Source organism: Trachinotus anak, unplaced genomic scaffold (assembly GCF_046630095.1).
Source record: "Trachinotus anak isolate AG129_WGS33_773 ecotype Australia unplaced genomic scaffold, CSIRO_AGI_Tana_v1 ptg000009l, whole genome shotgun sequence".
Lineage (NCBI taxonomy): Eukaryota > Metazoa > Chordata > Actinopteri > Carangiformes > Carangidae > Trachinotus > Trachinotus anak.
In genome coordinates, this window is record NW_027273860.1 from 15,322,349 (window position 1) to 15,342,290 (window position 19,942).

At 43.6% G+C, this 19,942-nt stretch overlaps 1 protein-coding gene across 4 annotated transcripts in view; it reads left to right on the plus strand.

Annotated features, from left to right (window-relative positions):
* Window positions 1-19,942, plus strand: part of arhgef4 (Rho guanine nucleotide exchange factor (GEF) 4) — a 111,237-nt gene that overhangs the window by 43,086 nt on the left and 48,209 nt on the right. For 3 of the 4 annotated variants that reach the window (XM_071485556.1, XM_071485557.1, XM_071485558.1), the window contains 3 exons: window positions 1,313-6,013; window positions 6,803-7,075; window positions 7,443-7,572. In XM_071485556.1, coding sequence (XP_071341657.1) covers window positions 4,400-6,013; window positions 6,803-7,075; window positions 7,443-7,572 — 2,017 coding nt within the window. In that variant the 5' untranslated portion in view covers window positions 1,313-4,399. Of the gene's footprint in view, window positions 1-1,312; window positions 6,014-6,802; window positions 7,076-7,442; window positions 7,573-11,391; window positions 12,018-19,942 lie in introns of those variants that run through there. The other variant, XM_071485559.1, reaches the window with a different exon arrangement.

The following is a 19,942-nucleotide window of genomic DNA, read 5'->3' on the forward strand; positions in this document are numbered from 1 at the left end:
TAGAAGGACCACATCCTTAACATGCAGGGAAAGGGGAAGTTCTGCTTTTTCTTGTGTGTACAGTTATATTTCTGTGAGGCTTTGTGTAAAGGCCAATCAGGGCAGGTAGTTAGAAAGGGGTGGATCTGTAATTTAAGACTTGGAGCTCTCAGCAGGCATGAATGGTGATCATGGAAGATAAACAAAGAGACAAAGGAAGAAGAGTGCAGGGGGGAGCTACGGGCATGTAGTATACTACCGGAGGAAGAGGAGGCCCTGTGAAGTGTGTACGAACTGTGCGGTTATGTGTGTGAGCACATGTGTGAGGGACGCAATGGGAACCGTGCTGAGCTGGTTTGCTGCTCGCCTCTGTGCTCTGGTGCTGGATACAGCTGATGCATTGAGGCGCTGGAGAGTAAGTAAATCTCTGGCTTTGGAGGATTTCATTAAAGAATTGTATATGTACCAGAGGCAGCTTGAATTGTATGCATGTGCGTGTACATTATTATTTTTTTTAAAAGCCTGTTGCTTGAGATTGACTTTTGCTCAAAGTAGCAACAATGCGAAGAACATGTGATTATTTCTGTTAAACAGTTTTGTTTGATTTCATTTGTCTCATGTTTGTTATAAATGGTACAAATCACAACAAAAGCAGTTCTTACAGTCAGACTGAAATAAAGAATAATTCCTGATGGGAAGTCAGTGCATTTCTCCTTGTTTGTTTTCACTGGTTTACTTATTTGGTCAAGAATGTAATGACCAACTGGTTGTTCCAAGTCTTTACTGTCATTTGACTGGTGGAATATCTATATATGTTGGCTCTAAAAAAGGTTACTTATATCACTTTGGTCCAACAACCTGATAAGGAGATAATCAGCTGGAAGGCCAGTGCAGTTCCCCTCCTGTGACCTCAGAGCTCAGGACTTGACTCCACTCCATGATGTGATTCACAGATTGTGATTGTAATAAAATGCACAGAGAGCAACATCTTGTGGGAATGAATGCTAACGTTAACAGGCTAGGTTAACTGGCTTCCACTTTCTGAGTGGAATAAAAACTTAGCATAAATTGCTAATGGTAGATGTGAAAGCCTGAAAGCCTGTATTAGCATCACAGTGCTCTCCAGTCCACAGAATGTGACAGTGTGTCTTTTACCTGGCTCGCAGTTTTCAGTCAGGCCATGCCACAGGAGGCTGAAGGCTTCAGTTAGCTGTGAGGATCAAAATCAATACTCTACATATTGCCTTCTAAAGGATCGCTCCATATGCAGTTCATCACTGTTATTACTATGCTGATCTCTAATTCATCTTCCTCTTCTTTACTGTCTCCACAGCCTCAGGAAGCCCTTGAAGACTCCCCCCACCTCTCTGAAGGATTAGGCTTAGAGGAGGGGGATTTGGGTGCAGAGTCCTTGGAATGGTGCGAGAGGAGCATAGGAGGCGGTGACACATCTGATGAATATTTTGACTCACGCTCATGGCACAGCGACACCCTGTCAGATTTAACTCCGGATGGGGAGGACTGTCTGGTTGCCCTGCTCGGACTGGAGGACACCTACGACGATCATCGGGCAACAGTCAGCAGCTTCCACACGGGGCAGAGTAAAGCCCGAAGGAGAGAGTTAGTGACAGTCAAGGATGCCACAGAGACTTATGCTGGACAAACCAGTTGTACCAGAAGAAAAAGCCCAGAGAACCATATAGACCCTAATATTTCCTCAAAGCTCAGCACCAGAGACCTGTGCTCAGTTGATATCCAACCCCATGCAAGTAAAGAGTTATTAAAACTTGACTTGCACCAAGAACAGTCCAGTTTACAGGCTGTTTGCACAGAAACTCAACACAAGGGCCGCACGGAGCCATACAGTTTACATGTACTGAGCCAACACAAAACAAAGGTAAATACTCCACCTGACACTCAGGAAGTGAAGCTGCACGCACAGCCTGAGGAAAGCAATCTCAACAGACTGAACGAATCCACAGAGTCAGAAACATGCATCATACACACAGAAACCACAGAGGACGAGACTGTGGAGACACAACGGCAAGACAGATTAGAAATATCTAATGTTCAGGATGTAGAAGTTCATAACATTGAACTGCTCAGCACTTATGTTGGAGAGAAAAACACAGGTTTCAATAGATGCAGCAGTGACTTTAATGATAGCCATCAGAGACAGACAGAAAAGTTAGAAAACCAGGGTATAATCAATGAGGACAGAGACACCCCATCTGTAAAAGTGCACAACAAGGACAAAGGGGACTTGTGCAAGAGTGTGGGGACATATTGTAATCAAATTCATGACAAAATAGAGATTAATTGTAGCAACAATGCATGTACAGCAGATTTCAGCCTCACTGATGTATTGAATGCACAAAGATCTGACAGTATTTGTTCACCAGCACACTCTAAATCTGAGATTAAATACACAGACTCTCAGTTCATTACAGAAATTATTGCAGCAAGTCCAAACATCACAGAAGCACATGGCACAAAGACAAACAGAGTATCACATAACACAAAGTCTGAGCTCAGAGACTCACACAATACACAAATTGGTGTGTTGGCGCACAAGGTAGACATTTGCTGTTCACAAACTCACTGTGAGGAGAGCCCCAGCAGTGGACTATCTGAGATCCACCCTCAGGTTTGTTATACTGTTACAAGGCCCTGGGATAAGGCGGGGGTGTCGGGTGTCTGCTTCCAGGCGGAGCAGTGTGGGAGTGTTGGCACTATAAGAGAGGGGACCATACCACCTGGGACAGTAAATGAAATCTGCTCCTCCATTACATTTTCCACAGAGACCACAGCCTCTTTTCCATTGGATACCTGTGCTACTGAGCAGACTGTGGTTCCAAAGGTTTCTAAACTAACCTCACCTGTCCTGCTGACAGACTCAGACAGGGAGGAGCTCACTGGGAGAGAACTAGGTCAAAAATCTCAGAGTGCAAGGTTACAAACATGGCAAGTTCGAGGTCGAACCCAGGATTTAATCCGTAACCACTTGGATCAGGGGGGTGGTACAATAGAAACACCCTTTCACAGGCAGCTCCAGTCAGTGGACAAGCTTTTGAAGAGGGTGCAGTCAGGCTCTATAGAACCAGAGTCTGACTCAACTCAAATCCAGTCTGACACTGGTAAGGGGTCTGAGGAATGTCTGCCTCCTCTCCCATTCTCAAATAATCTGCTGTTTTTATCTGGCAACCAAGGAGTGGAGGGGACCTCCCCTCTGTTATCAGAGAAGTTTGGAGAAGAGAGGGGGAGGGTAGGATCACCCTGCTCTCTTCTCCAGCAAACCACGGCATGGGAGGGGAAGGGCAGTCATGTTTATCTTGACCAGGAACAAACTGTGGAAGCAGTAAGCAAAGTCAGCCTTCCACAGTCACAACCTGACACAACAGAACTTTCTGAGCACAGTGAGCTGAGAGTTATTCCCACAGCGATTGCCATTGATCCTGATGCCAACTTCTTTTCTCAGCATCTGCCTAGTAAGACAGGAAAAACGTCAACACATCCTGCTGCTACTGAGTCCATTCATGACAGTAGCAGAGAACACCCAAGTGTAGCGCAAAAGATTTCCCAGACAAACATACAAACCACTGCCAGCACAGTTTCTAGTCATTGTAAGCATATTCAGCTGGACCTGAAGATCCCCGAACCTCTCTGTAGCCTAAAAACCTCTCTTTCTCTGCTCTCGGACTCCAACAATAACACCAAGGCCAGTATAAAAGGGGTGCAAAGAGGGGAGGGTGTAGGCTGTTTCACCGAGGGAGCCCAGAGGAACTACAAAGGCAATGAGAAAATAATTTGCTCCCTGATTGAGCCATCAACAAGTGTGACCCTTGGCTTTTTGGAGGATGTAGACAAGCCCCAGGGAGGTTCTGAAGTGTCACAGTCTTCACTGGACCACAGATCCAAGTGGAGCAGTGAGGACTCTAAATCTGTGCCAGGGAAAGACCTTGACAGACATTTCCATTTAAGCCTGGTTCATGCAGATGAGCCAGAAAAACTTAATACATGGAAGAGTACTGATGATAACACAGGTGTAGAAAGGCTAGAGCTCAAGTGTTCAAATGCAGAAAGAAATGAAGGCCTTAAGCCCCTAAATTCAGAAGTGGACAGTAAATTTACTGAAGACACGAAACCGGGGGATTACACCTTTCATAACAGAAGAAGAGGCAGTTCATCTGAATCATTGGAGGAATATCCACTGATTGACAAGTGCCAAGAACATAAACAGGTCAGCTTGCCAGCTCCACAGGAGGAAGTGAGGGTAGTAAGGTATTCACCCCCTGATGTCAGTCTCCATCTGCTTGCTGTCAGAAGTTTAGAGCCAATTTGGGAGGCTGAGCGTTCACTGGAAAACTGTGGTACATCACAGGACAATTTAAAAATAAAAACAAAGAAAGAATACAAGGTCATGAGGCCTGCTGAGGAAGCTGGGGATGTTGTTGACCTTTCACGGGACAACTCTAGCCCAAAGGGTCCACAAGACCAGACTGAGCAGAAAGATAAATCTTTAACGGCTGCTGAGTTAGAACCTGAAGTGGACACAGCTACACCTATCCTACGCAGTGGTAGCGAAAAGCATTGTAGACCTATGACTGTTGCCTATGATGCTGTGTGTTACACCTCGGCTAGCAACAACTGCGATGAGTTGGAGGATGCTCACTTTTCAGACAGAAATGCCAATCTTGACAAAATGATCAAGAGAAGCAAAACAAAAGGCAGCCAGACAGGAAATAAAGGCTCTAAGTTTTCTGTCTTTGCTAAAATGCCTTCTTTTAGGAAGGCTAGGGGCTCAAAGGGTTCCAAAAGTGAGGAGGCACCCCAGGAGTCATCTGATGGATCAGTTGAGGGCCTTATGCCTGAGCAAGGGCCACAGAAAGACAACTCAGACGATGAGGTTTTCGTCAGAAGCGACATCCTCAACCAAACAGTCCACGAAGCATTTTCCCCAGTGCGTTACGAGATAGAAGAGGAGGATGGTGGCTTCTTCCCCTCTACTCCCCATACTCGCCATGTCCGTCATCTAGTCAGCCAAGGGAGTAGCGAGGTGGGTAACGGAGGGTCAAGCCCAGACAACCCTCTCCTCAGGCAAGTCCATTCACCTAATGGGCAAACCTACAAGAGGAGCAAGAGCAATGACAGTTTAAACATTCGCATGCGCTTTGCACAAGCGCACAAGTCCCTTTCCAGCCTGTTTGAGTCCCGTTCGATGGATAAGGAGAATGAGGAGCAGGCTACTGTGGGCACTGATGTGGATTCTGCTAAAGCCAAACAATCCTGGAGGAAACTAAAAAAAGCCAAGGAAGCTGAGCTGCTTAGAAGAACCCTATCAGTGCCAGATGGGGAATGTAGCAACAGTGCTTCTGGGCAGGACTGTGGGGACTTTATGTCCTCTCCACTTCTGGACAGACTGAGCAGTCCAGGGTCACCATCCTCCCTCAAGACCCTTCGCCACACTGATCCCATCTCCAAACGGGGAGTTCCACTAGGGAATGGAAAGGAAAGTCCCCATGGCTGCAAATCTGAGGGCCAGAGAAGAAAGTGTTCACCAAATGGTCTACCTTCCACACTGTTTGTGTCTGGCCTACCTCCATTTTTAGATGACTCGGGTGTTCAACAGCCCAATCACACCAGCCCTGTTTCACCTTTGAGGCCCAGCTCGCTAGCTACCCTTACACATCAGCATTCACCTTCCTGGACTAGGTCCCACCCAGTGGCCAGTGAGGGCTTGACTGAGAGCCCCCTACGGCCAATGAGCCCTAAACCTAACAGCCCTAGGCCAGCAGCTCAACGCAAAATTTTTCGCTACCCTCACTCATCAAGGGCTGGTTCTGTGTGTCCTATTCTTCTGGGTCAGTCGGTCAGTGTGGAGGGATTGACAGACCCCCCTGAGAGACCTAAGACCCTAAAACCCTCAACTAGCCCTCTGGGTGTCAGCCTCAGCCTTCTGGATGCAGCTGAGCACAGAATAGACAGCCAATCACACATCAGCCTGTATTCCATTGGTGTCAACAGTGAACTAGAGGTAAGAAAAAAAATCAGATTTTTGTAAAACAAATTTGTAACATCTTTATAAAACATGTTTTACTGAGATCACATTCAACTGCTGATGATTTCTGTTGTAAATACCCTTTTTTGTATTTTAAACATCAGTATAAAGCCTTATTCAGGCTAAATCAAAATGCCAGTTAGGTTCCAGCTCCCTGGAAATAGTGTTCCAACCCTGCCACCAACTCACACACACTAACTTGCTTGAAGTGAACAGAAAAAAAAACCAGTTAATCTCTTGCTCTGCAGTCGATGGTGTTTGTGTGTGTTAATGCGTGTGTCAGGGTGGTTGCCAGTGTGTCTATATCTGTCTGGGCTGGGACAGAGAACAAGTCCCTCTTTCTTCGTGGCTCTCTGTGCAGGGGATAAAGAGGGGGAGAGAAACAGCAGTGTCAACTCTTTCTCCCTCTCAGCCTCCAGCAGTGTGGTGGATTCTGTGAGTTAGCAGGCTACCATCATCCTACCTCCCTGCCACTTCCTACAATAGTCCTGTAATACACAGCCCGAACAAGATAATTTGAGGACTACCCCCCCTTGTGGCCTGTATCCTACATGATACAAAATAGTACATATCTATAAGGCAGGGTAGCTGAACTCACTTTGAATCTAAGTGCTTGTTAAGTATATGATTCTGTACTGACTGCATACTTATCATGTATTTAAAGTTATATTCACTAATTAGCCACATTTGCTCACTGTACCTAGGAGAGTAGAGTTGGGATAGAAAAAGTGACTGTGACTAACTAGTTAACTGTGAACTCAAAAGGGTGCACAAAACAGTGGTCGACCTGCCAGCCAGCCCAGAGCAAGAAAGCTGTTGGAAGCGGAGGGTGAAGGGAAGGTCTCTGTGGTTCTTGGCGGGCTGAAGACTGGCCGCTGGGTGGATGTGGGCCGTAATGGAAGCGGCAAGCAGCGACGGCAAAACTGTTCAGATGACCTCTGGATTGAAGAACAAAAGAAATACAAACGCAAACTGGCCAGAGCCATCAGGGGAAGCCTGGGCCAACTCAACACACTGATATCTGAAGACATGGACAAAGTAAGAAGTGGCGACATAGCTGCCAAAACAAAGATCCTCATCTTCTTCCTCCTCTGCCTTGCTTCTGTTCTTCCTGGACAGTCTGTTTCTCTCTGAAGGCTTCTGACCATTTTTCTTGGATAAACCTGCACATCTTTGTCCTCACTTTACTGTCCGTTTAGTGCATGGCCCAATCTATTTTCTCTACTCTTCTGCCCTTTAATTCATGCATGCCCAGTCATCTTGCATTCTTCTCTTTGCATATTATTTAATTGTATCCAATAAGTTATCGTCTTTTACTTGTACATGCCCGGTTCATCATAAGCAGACAAATGAAAGCCAGTGATAATACCAGTGATTGAAACCAATCCTCTCCCATTACCCACAGACTGATGCTCAAGCCACCTCAGGTCCCACGAAGGCTTTTAGGGGGATGCCCCTCAAGGCCCACTGCTTCTCTCAGAGCACCCCCATTGGTCTTGACTGCCTGGGCTGGAGAAGACGCATCTCCTACACCTGTAAGTACCCACTCTGGATTGGTCTTTAGATTCTGCACTCTTATTCACATTCAGCCAAGGATGTTGTCTGGAGCTGGAGCATCTGAACCTGGGGCATTCTGGCTACTCGATGATGTCTCATGGTATGCCTGTGTGCACCAAGGCTTTGGTGTTGAACTTCCCCAGCAGCTCCTTCTCACATTGAGCTCTGCTTGAGGTGGTACTATAACCAAAACAGAAAAGACTGAGATTACTTTAGAGAGGTATTTAGTCCAGTCTCCATCTTACTTCCTTATTTTAATGCCCCTCAAGTTAATCTAACTTTAGCAGCTGCAGCCAAGTGGAGAGGTACCTCAGTTGACATTATTTCTATGAACTGATCTCATTCAAAATATGAGTCACATGAAATATATCAAAACTTAATTCAATTGAGTTTTATGCTGAATCATAACAGAGGTTATCTCTTTTCATCTCTTTTCAGTTTTCATGTTGTCTAGACCATACTCTTTAATGAAGAGTTAGGTTAGGTGCATAAAGCCTGATGCACAAGGAAAGTATCTGTAATGTTGCATTTATCTAAATCGAGCCCGTCGCTTCTCCTGGCATCCCGGAGCACTTCTGGTGTAGCAGTTCTTGTTGCATGTGGTTTCTTTTTTGAATTTTTAGTGCTTTTCCCTTAATGTTTATCCTTTGGGCCACTGTATATCGGAACAGATCTAGATCAGGTTGCTAGATTAGTGGTTCCCAACCTTTTACTCATGTAAAATTATTATTATTTTTTATTTTTTAATATAATTTTTCATCAAAAATTTACTGTTTTACTGTAAATCTGTGTTGAATTTGTGTTAGTTGTAACTGTGTTGCTGATTTACATATTGCATGTGCTATAATAACAAGCAGCAGTACCACTGCAGTTCCTTATTTAACCTGCTGGCTGCAGTAAATTCTCACTGTAACTCAGAGCACAGAAAGTCCCTCCTATCGTTTAGATTCATACAAACAGATACTAACAGGACATCAGATTATTTAGGGAGAAATCAAACACATTTTTTCAATACTGACTAATATGTTGAGTTTTAGTATCACTACCAAAACAATATTTTTGTTCTATACCTTTTTGTTTATTTTTATTTATTTTAAAGCTAATTTTCTCAAATACACATTTTATTTTGTTGAAAATTTAATTTTAAAAGGTGAAAATTGCCATCAGCCTGCACACAATAACCCATAATGACAAAGTGCAAAAAGTGCTCTCTGCAGCCACTGTATTATTTATCTTAAGACATAATGTATGGGCAGGTGCAAATTTTAATATACACATAACATTTTGTCTTAGTTTATCTCTCCTGTTAGCCAACCTCCCTTTTTTATTGTGCTCTTACATTGTGGTCTTTTCCTTCCTTGCAAAAACTGCAATAGACACAGTTTGGTCAGTACCAGCTTCTGCGTCCAACCCTACAAAGAATGACACAGCATTAGCTTTTCCCAGTCATATGACAAAGGTACACAGTCGAGCAGTACAACTGGTCATAACCATCAAGACATGATTTTAAACAGAGATCATGATTGAAGTTTGTGTTTTCTTCTCTATTTATGACTGACACTGATTTGGCACTAGTTGATGTGTCGATGCTCTCAGAAGGAGCTGCTAGGTGCTCAGGTTCAGACTGTCAGCCATCAGTTTATTAGGAACACCAAGCTAAAACTCATGAAGCAGTTCTACCTTCATGAAGGTTCTAATGTTCAGTTTTTGTTGAAACGGGTCGAGAAGTGTTGATTCAGCTTGATGGTCATCTTGAAGGCTGTAGTTTGTATGGTTGTTGGATTGTCTTGTGTTTACACTCTTTTATCCACTCCATTAGAAAACTTTAGTGTGGTGTACATTATAAACTGGCAACTGATTATACTGAATATCGTAAGTAGTGACAGATGAGCTAACACACTGGCTGACATTAACCTGACAATTATCATCATCTAGCGACAGGCCACACTGTGATTGTAGCTGCATTGGATGTCTGGGACAGTCATGCACATGAGGGCGTGCCTGCATACACACTCACAGTCTGATCCCTGTACTACTCTTGCAGTGTTCTTGCTGCAGATTTCTCAGTATAATTAGATTCACTGGAGTGAATTGAATTGTGAGCTGAATCATAAGACAAGAGCGGTGCTACCTCACTGTACTGGGCTTTCTTCAACTGACAATGGGACAGCACGCACTTATTAAAGCCACATTAATCTTTTTGCACAATGCAATGTATGCGCTATCATTCTGATCCCCAGCTGAGCAGAGTTAATCTGTGCAATGCTGTATCTCTTTTCCTCGTATAATCTTCTTTAAGGTGGTTTCATTAGGCTGAAATCCCTCAGTAATGGTGACCCGATCTTAAAGCGTCAGATAGTCAACTGTTGAGTCAGGCACTGCTAACCTCAGGTGTATGACACAACTATGACAGAGCTTCATGGGCTCAGATAACTCTGCCTTGATGTCCGAATCGGTCTTTTTTGGTTACACTTTATCTGCTTCTGTTCTGTTACTGTGACATTTTTATCCTCAGCACCTTGTATTATGTGTGTGGGCTGATAGAGCAAAACAGTGAACTGACACGCAAGCACCAGCTTGCTGTGAGCGAGATTAAACAGCAGGAAACACAGTTAAAATGTCAAAATGGGATCAAATTCAAAGAACGGACTTGTTAAGGAAAAAAAAACCCAAAAAACGACAGAACATGTTTACGTGTTGTCGAGGACAGGTGTCTTTGCAAGAAGGTGGTCGAGTGAGGCACAGTTTCTACAAAGTGTTGTTGTTATGTTTCAATGCTGCAACCCCATATTAATTCCATCACCACTGCTAGCGTGGTCTTTTAATTGACTAACATGAGAAAAAATGACAATAATCTACTGGTTCCAGCCTCTCACGTGTGAATATGTGCATCTCTGACAGTAAAGTGTATACCTTCAGAAATGTATGTATTTGATTTTTCATTATTTTCTGACATTTCATGGACCAAGCATATTACCAATTAATTAGTAAAATGATTGAAAATAAGTTGGCAGTTGAATGCGTATGAATGCACCTTCTCCTGGTGACGTCATTGTTGGGTGCCTTCGGAGATGAAATAGAGCTTTCATTAGACACACTGGGGTTAAACCGATACATAAGTATGCCAATGTATTGAGCCTTTTATAAAAATAAATAAATAAATAAATAAATAAATAAAACAAGATCAGATCTTCTTCAGCTGGCATCATCCTCCTCTGCTCCTCTGATACAATCATTGTTTGTGTATTTGAATTGGTAGGTGGTTGGTAATATTCAGGATTGTACTATACTATTATGGTGCAACCTGTGGTTATATCCTGAATCCTTCACATGACTATTTATGTAGATGGTGCATATTGCATCTCCATAATACACATACAGTAGGCCTATACCTCACTCAGTACAGCCAGAGACCCAGTAAGGCTGAAAATGCGCTGTACTGTAACTCACTGTAGATGATTTGAAAACCAACACACTGTATGGAGTATTTGTGTGTATGTGTGTGTGTGTGTATGCGTGGAGGATAGAGAGGGGGTGGGGGGGTGGACAGAGGGCGGGGGGAGGGCTGATTCTTCTCTCCCTCTGCCTTAATGAATCCTGCACCATTAGTGAGCTTTAGTGAGCTGTCCACGCTGTCGCTAGCAGGCAAACGACGTGGTCGTGCAGCAGAAATCCCCCTACAGGTCCCCCACTGATGTCAGCCCAGAGAGAGAGGGAGAGAGGGAGAGAGAGAGAGAGAGAGAGAGAGAGAGAGAGAGAGGGATTGAGCATGTGAGTTAATATGAGGAAATGAAGCTGTGTGCAAATGGGTAGAGAGACCCAGAGAAACGAGCAGAGAGGGAGGAGGCAGCCGCTGTACGAGAGGCTTTCCAGAGCAGAGAGATGAAGGGAGGAGAGGAGCACTGTTACAGCTCTCCTGTTCTGTGCATGGGAGGAGGAAGCAGCAAGTTGACAGCTGAAGCTTACCTCAGCGAATAGTGCAGCAGATACCAGCCAGGAGGACACCTCCTCCTCCTGCTCCTCTTCCTCCTCCTCCTCTGCGCTCACTCTCCCTGCCGGAGGAATAAACCACCTGCTCAGCCGCTTCACCTCCTCTTCATTTCCACTTACTTCTTCACTGTCCACTTCCATTTCCCCCCATTGTTGTCGTGCGTCCAGATCGGGATGCGGACCCAGCAGGGCTCGGAGGGGGGCGTGCCCCTGCCCGGGGGGAGCTGTGGCAGCAGCGGCAGCTCAGGGCTATCACCAGGGTCTGACTCAGACGGAGGGAGCCCGACAGGCGGAGGGGTGGACAGCATGGTGGATGGAGGTCTCGGGGTGGGTGGATGTATGGGTGGAGGCGGAGGAGGAGGTAGCTTAGGCGGCACTTTGAGGGGGGTCCTGTCTCGCTATTGGAGCTTGGAGAGTCTGCACTCTACCACAGGTAAGTCCCCTGCACACACACTGCAGCTCGGTGCAGGTCTGCCTCGAAATCACTACATTTCAATATGGAATTTTCAAATTATTCATGCACATGGATTCACAAACTTCACCTTACCTGACCTCACATGCACACCAGCAGGTTGACACAATGTCATGAGGTCAGGGTGTTATTCAGGGTTGAATTAGACGTGCAGAGTGTGTGTGTGTCTGTGTGTGCGTGTATATGCATGCGTCTGTCATGCCAGCCGGTCAGCTGACACCCGCTGTCAGGGTAGGTGCTGTGTTGATGTGTTTGGGTGGGCAGGATACACGGCTCTCTAGTCATGCAGAAAGCCTTTCACAGCCCAGTTTGTTCTGGTGTGTATGTGTACACATGTATGTGCTTGTTTGCAAAGGTTGCTCATATAAGGAATCTGACTGACCACCCTCAGCTCTCGGGGCTAGGGCTGGGTATCATTTGAAAACATTAGTGCTGATGGGTTTTTCATTTTTTTTTTTTTGTGTGTGTGTGTGTGTGTGTTTGCCTGGCTGTTTGAAAGTGACCGCACAGAGATGGCAGGAGAGAGAGAAAAGGAATGACATGCAACAAAGATTCACTGGCAGAGTCTAATCAGCAACAATGTGATTACATGGTCAGTGTCTGAAACCCCCTAAGCCGCCAGAACACCCATATGATACCTTTTTACCTTTGTCAATACCTCACTATTACTGTATAAAATGTTGGAAAAGTGACAAATGCTCATGACAAGATTGTTTTTTAAACAACAACCCAGAACTCAAAGATATATATATATATTTTTACAAAGATATAAAACAGCAGATTCTTACATTTGCTGTCTGTCTCTAGCTTCTTGAGATTTTCTGGCTAAAAATAATTTGAATAATTGATGAGATCTGATACCAGGCCTCATTTAGGTCGATACATTTAAAAGACTGCAACGTTTGGGTTTGGCTGTGGTGAAGTTTCAGTGTCATCACCAGCAGTTTTTGCTCAGCTACCAGGCCTGGTAGTGTTATATTGTTTTAACGTAGCGTCTCTTTGCTTGAATCTCATAATTCATATGCACGCTTTCCACTCACCAGCCCTACCTGTCAGCCTGTTTTTCTGTTGCTGTCATGGGACTGTTTTCACTGCAGCATTTTGGTGAAGGGTTCGGGGAAGAATAGAAGAGAAACTGGCCTTCAGCTCAGGACTTTGTACGACTGTGAAATGCAAAGCTGGCAGCAGCCAAATCAGTGTTGGGGGGGGGGGGGCACATTAGCTCATAATGCTGTGGCGTTTAGCCAGGATCTGTCTTGTTGAAAAGGCGTCACATTAGCTTTATCATGACATCCCAGTTGTTGTTGTTGCGGCTTTGTCAGTCAGGCTCTGTGTGTGTATGTGTGTGTGTGTGTGTGTGTGTGAGTGTGTTAAGCTGTAGTTTTTTTAACTTGTAAAGGATGGCGTGTGTACATCTCAGAGAGGAGGGGGAGGAGGGGTGAAGATGTGGACTAGAGTGGGAGGAGGGTCGGATACAGCACCGTATGTTAGCAAGTGTTTGTTGCTCAGTCGGAGGTGGACCAACAAGCATATGTGTTGGCATAGCTGTTGTATTTACACAGACTTCACACACTTGCAAGAGAACAAAACATGTAATGAAATGTATGTTGTCACATAAGATATATAGTGTACATATGGCAATGTCCTTGAGCAAATTCTGTTTCTTCTTTGTCATTTTCTTTATCTGGGCAGCTACAGTCTCTCTTTCTCTTACATGAGTATAAATGTGATGTTATAGCTGCACAAAAGAGTGGATGCTTGAATTAACACAAATCCACTGGTTGACTCTTGGTATCTTTTAACCACTATCATGAATCCTATTCCAGTAGTTCTTTGGGCTCAACATGCTTGAAACAGATTAGTCTGAAGTCAGTTTCTCATCCGACGACATCTAAAAGCAAAAGTGTATACACCTGTTCCAAATTGCGACACATGAAGCTAAAAAAGCTCAACTAATTTCATTGTCGGAAATGTGTTGCAGGTGGTTTTTTTAGACGCTGTTAGATGACCCAACAAACACTTTACACAGACTCTAAAAGTAATGTGTGTCACCCTGCTGGTGCATTTTAAAAGGCATTTACGAACAAGATATGTTCAGTCAGGAAGACTTAAAGCTGTGGCTTTTCAATCTACTTTGATCATTCCAGTTCATCACATTCGTCTCAGGTTTAAAGATGGCATGGTTGAACAGTCATTTAGTCCGTCCATCCAAATCACTGGTCTGGGACAATCTTGACAACAACTCCTTTTCTGGACATTCAAGGTCCTTGGAGGTTGATTGCATATGACTTTAGTGACAACCTGACTGTGTTTAGTGCCACCATCAGGTCAAAGTCTATCCCTGATCAACATGACCAAGACCGTGCCATGGCGGTCTTGGTCATGTTGATCCGTCAACTTAGTTTCGGTACATGTTTGAACGAATCTCTAACCTGTGTTCTGTGTTCAGCATTCTGAATTTTCATAGTTACTGACTATATCAGTACCACAGAAACAACCATTACTGTTGCAGGTGAGAGGTTGCAGAGGCACTGGCCTTTTACTTGTCTAAGCCTGGTTTCATACAGTACTGAGCTGAAGGAACCAGTCTTAACCCAGAACTAACCTGAAAACAGTCAGGAGAAGCCCACTACAGCATCAGTGCACGGTTGTTCTGTCTTGTGATGTTGCCCCTGGGAGTGGGGGTGCTTTAGTTGTGTATTTCATATGTCTACAATATTTTGAAGGAACAACCAGACAAGTGTTCGGTAAAACGTTCTCTGAAATTGAATATTAGTATCAGTAGATTGGATTTTGTATAACATCCATCAGTGGAAAGAGTATGGAAAGCAACATAGTTATTTATTAACTTGAGCATAGAGAAGTTAACAAATCAAAAATAATGCGCTGAAAATTTGGGACATACAGAGCAGAGATGAGAGATGATCGTATCAGCAGCACTGGGCCGTGTTGTTTTTGCCCTTGACAGATAGGAGAGGGAGTGGACGGGAGTTTAGGGTTGAGATTTCCACTGATGGAGATTAGAAGAGAAGTTTAATCTGATTTATGCTTTTTTTTTTTACTTTTCTTTTGGAAGGAGCTGGAGCAAATGAAAAGTCTTTCCATTTAGTGCTGGCAAAGTGACAGGAGGATGTCTGTCTCTTGCACAACACTGAGCTCCTGTGACAGATAGGAACACACACACACACACACACACACACACACACACACACACACACACACACACACTCACCCATGTGACCATCCTTTGCCTTAAAAACAGCACCAGTTCTCCTCAGTACACTTAAAGGTACCTAGCAGCAAGGATGGTCCAAGCATCTTTGAGAACCTGCCAGAGTTCTTCTGTGGATTTCAACTGTCTCAGCTGCTCCTGTCTCTTCATGTGACGACTCAGTAATGTCAAGATCGGGGATCTGTGGGAGCCACACCATGTGTAGAAGGGCTCCCACTTATTCTTGTAACTGAAGATGGTGCTTCGGTTGTATATTTTGGGTCGTTGTCATGCTGCAGAAGGAATTTGGGATTCTTCAGTATTTTAGTGTCGTTATTTATAATTCCTGGGCCTGATCTAATATAGATCTTTGGTGTTAATCCTAGTTTCCTATGTTGAATTCAAAAGGGTTGTACTGATTCTGTTGTCAACAAGAAGGAGCTGCAGAATTATTCACAGAACTCCTCCTTGGTTACTCCCACCTCTGTATCAACATACGACATATGAATTTTTGCTGCACGACCGCAATTGTTATCACAACAGTCACAACAGAAAGTGGCACAGGAACACTCATTTGCAAGTCCTCAGAGATGAAGACAGATCTGCTGGCACTGCTGCTCATTCGGCAGAGCAGGGTTATATAAAATTGTGTGGTGCAAAACAGTTGGTCAGCAGTTTGAAATAACATGTTGGATTTTAGTTGAAGTCCAAGTTGAACCTTTTGCAAAAGGGCTCAGAAAAGAAATATGCATTTTGTAAATCCACCAATTAAAAAGATTCACTGAAATGAATGTTTTACATTCAGGTGTGAATGGGTTCTTCATGAACTTATCTTATCCTTTTCCTTTTTGTGTGTGTGTATGTTCTGAGTTTGATTTCTCAAAAGAAACAGCTTGTGAACGCAGAGCTGCTAGTATCTGAATCTTTTTCCTTCCAGGTCATGAACACACCTTTGGCAGATTTCTCAAATGTGTTCCACTGAGTATGCACACCATAATTATATAACATCACAGCGATGAAAATGTACCCAGGAATGATGTTCCATGTGATGGAAAATTTAAACTGCCTTCATGATGATTTTAGAAAAGGAATGAATGAATGACCTGGAACGCAGAAAAACCATGACAATAATTGTGAAATGTATCATTTGTTTGCAGGAATAGTAATCGTGTGATCTGATCATATGGAAAAACACTTGTATGGTCCTTTAATGCTTTCAGTTTTAGTCAGTAACCTGATAGTAGTGTTTTTGAACTGTATTTATTCATCAATATGTTTAAAAGATGATGGTGTTTACAGAGCCTTCCTCTTGAATTGCCCATTGTTTACAGTCTTAGTTGAACTAACTGCTTACTTTCAGATACACTATATGGCCATTATAAGTGTGTGGACAGGCAAACATCGTATGTGGCAATTTAGCGTTCCACCCATATGTGGTATGCTGCTGGTATTGCAGCCTCCTCTCCTCGGGTGAGGACTTTCCATCAGATGATAGTACCTGGCTTCAGGGATTTGCTCCCATTTCGAAACAAGAGCATTGGTGAGGTCCAACACAGATGTTTGGCTCACAGTCTTTGTTCCACTTCATCTCCAAGGTGTTGGATGTGGTTTGGGTTATGGCTCTGTGGGAAAACCATTTCTTTATGGATCTGGATTTGGCAATTGCCATGGAAACAGGAAAGGAACAGACACAAACTGCTGACACAAAGATGAAGCACACTGTTATCTAAACTATCTTTGTATACTGTAGTTCTAAGACTTGGAAATGAGAGGCCTAGACTAAACCAGGAAGAATAGACCTAGACCAGCTGTGCATACACTGTGCAATTTAAAAAATTTAATTTTATAAAATTTAAATGAAAGTTTACTAAACGAGTAAAATGTTTATGATGTAAAGCCAAAGCTCGTGATTTATGTGCTCATATTGTAACTGTGAAAAAGGCCCTTTAGCCCCCGATCAGGTGAAGTTATCAGGGTCAAAAAACTAACCAGCTAGCTAGCTAAATCAGAATAAATATACTACCCGACAGGTGAAGCTGGGTGGCTGTTTCCGGCCACTGTTTCTCTCTGGTATATCAGTCATGATAGGAGGAGGAGGACACATCAAACAGACAGGTATGCTCTGGCCACAGGTTGACCAGCCTGGCCTTTATATTTTCTGTCCATATGACGCGTCACGCCACGTCGCTGTAACTAAAGAACGTAATGAGTTTGAGAAATCCAACTGTGGCTCAGCTTCAACTGTGCCAGAGAGTCTAAAATCCGAGGACCGGTCAGCAACAATTGAGCACTTCCCCCATACACTGCACGACAAACGACGCACAACAAAGCTGAAAATCGGTCCAACTCTAAAATGAGTCATGCAGCTCAGAAATCGGGGTCAGAAACTGGCTCAAATCACGCAGTGTATACCCTCCTTAAAAATACTAACAGGGATGTCCACTCACTTACCCATATATGGTAAGTAGACGTCTGTCCTGCACCGCTTCCTCACACGTTGTTAGAAGTCATTGTCATCCATTTATCATCATACAGCATGACACAGCTCTCTCCCAGCAATGGTGCATCCCGTCCCCTGCAGGGCTTTATATGCCTAACCCCAAAACCACCATTACTCATGTCACTTCCTCCTTTTACTCTCAGTGCTTCACGGCCCCAATAACAATAAAATTTATCAAATGATGCCCCAAAGGTCATGTATATAAACATGTCTATGGCTGCTGTGTGGGCTGTGAATTAAAGTGAGGCCAGCTGGCAACTGTGCAGCACACTGGTCCACCCACCCCCACACACACACACACACACACACACACACACACACACACACACACACACACACACACACACACACACACTGTCCTCATCTTTGTGGCAAGAAACAGTAAGGGGAGGAGGGAAAGATGTCTGAAAGCATCCATCACAAAAAATGGGAGGCACAGGGCTCTCTGGGAAATAGGTCGCTGTGGAACAGCCATTCAGCCTGAGGCGTCTTCATGCTCTACCTCTGTTGAAGTTACTCAGTTGAGATGGGACAAAGTGCAGAGCCACTGCAATGCTTTCCTTAGTTTTGTCCACTACTTTGACGTCTCATCCATTACTACAGCTCAGCAGTAGTCTGCATTGGTAGAAAAACTTTCTTTGGTACTAGTAAAGAGGTCCATTAAAATGAATCATTTTCCTTAATGTGGTTTCTGTGGTTGCCATGGGCAGATGGCATTGCATCAAGTTGATAAAAGTTCAACCATCAATTCAGCAGCAAAAAGCCACCTGCTGCCTTTTTGTGTGTGTGGGAAATGAAGGATGACCTGGAGGCAACTGCTTGTTGTCCGAAAGCACCTTGAATGGTAGTGTGCCAAGCCGTGGCTGATCTTTTTGTTTGTTGGTCTTTTTGTTTTTTCTTTCCACATACTTGGTTTCTTTTTGTTCTGAAAGGACACGAATCTCAACAAAGATTTGATGAGAGTAATTTAAAGCAATAAAATATAAAATACACAACCCTGATTAAGACAGGCAATCTTTTTTTTTTACTTTAAATCTGGTTACTGCTTGGGAAAACACAACTCATAATCTATAACAAATCTCTTAGTGAACCCCAGGCTTTTTTTTTTTTTTAACAATCAAAGATCAATTTCAAAAATATTCAGGTATAGTTTGCAGGGTTTTTCTCCGTACTCTGCCAAAGATTGTTTGTGAGGAAAAGAAACTTCACTTCTGTGAGAAACAATCAGTTGATTGTGTCACATCATTTTCTCTCACCAGAATCCCCAGTTAAACATCATTCATTCATCATTTTCAGCTTGATAATTGTGAATCAGGACCTCCAGTATTTGAATGAAGTTGCTTGGCTACAGGTGTTTTTAATGTGTCTGATTCATACGCATAAACAATATAATCATATTTTCAGCTCCTCATCTCATTTTCAGGGCAGAGCTACAGGTTGTAAACAGACTGACTGACGCTCAAACCGGTTTCTTCTCAGTCAAAAGAGGATTACAGATCATTAAGTATTGATTATTTATAACTTCCGGTAATTGCAAATGTTAACCAGATCAGATGTGGGATTAAAAGTGATTCAGGTCCCATGCTGGATTTGAATTTGATAATATTTTGCAGAATATTGACATATATTGACACATAGTCTGTTGAGGATTGACACAGGATCACTCTAAAGACCTAAGAGAATTCATAGTGTGCAACATTTTCCTTCCAGTTCCTGATGATGATCAATATAAGGTACAGCTGAAGTGAACGCAAGCATCAAAACAGAAGCACGACCCAAAGTGCTGGGAGCAATTAACTCTGCTTAATAGCATTGTTGTCTCCAAACAGCCCATTACGTCATGTCGGAGGAGCGTGGTGTGTTCCATAAAGACATGGGGCACTGTGGTAGCTGGTGTTTAGGGGCACATGATGTCATGTAGCAACTGAAGTGAAAAGGTTTTTCCACAAATCAATATTCTCCAGTGATTTTTCTTTCAGTGGTGATAAATAATATTGGTGCGGTTGTTTTTCTTTTCATAATTATGAGTAATTGGTCAGAGGCGGATTATTGCAAGGGTAAAACTGTCATTTCATAATGTCCTTGTATTTCTCATGGTTCCTTCCCCCCTTCTCTGTAAAATGGAAGAACATTTTGATAACACTTGTCTAAGGAAGTGTCCATGTGGAGCCTGTG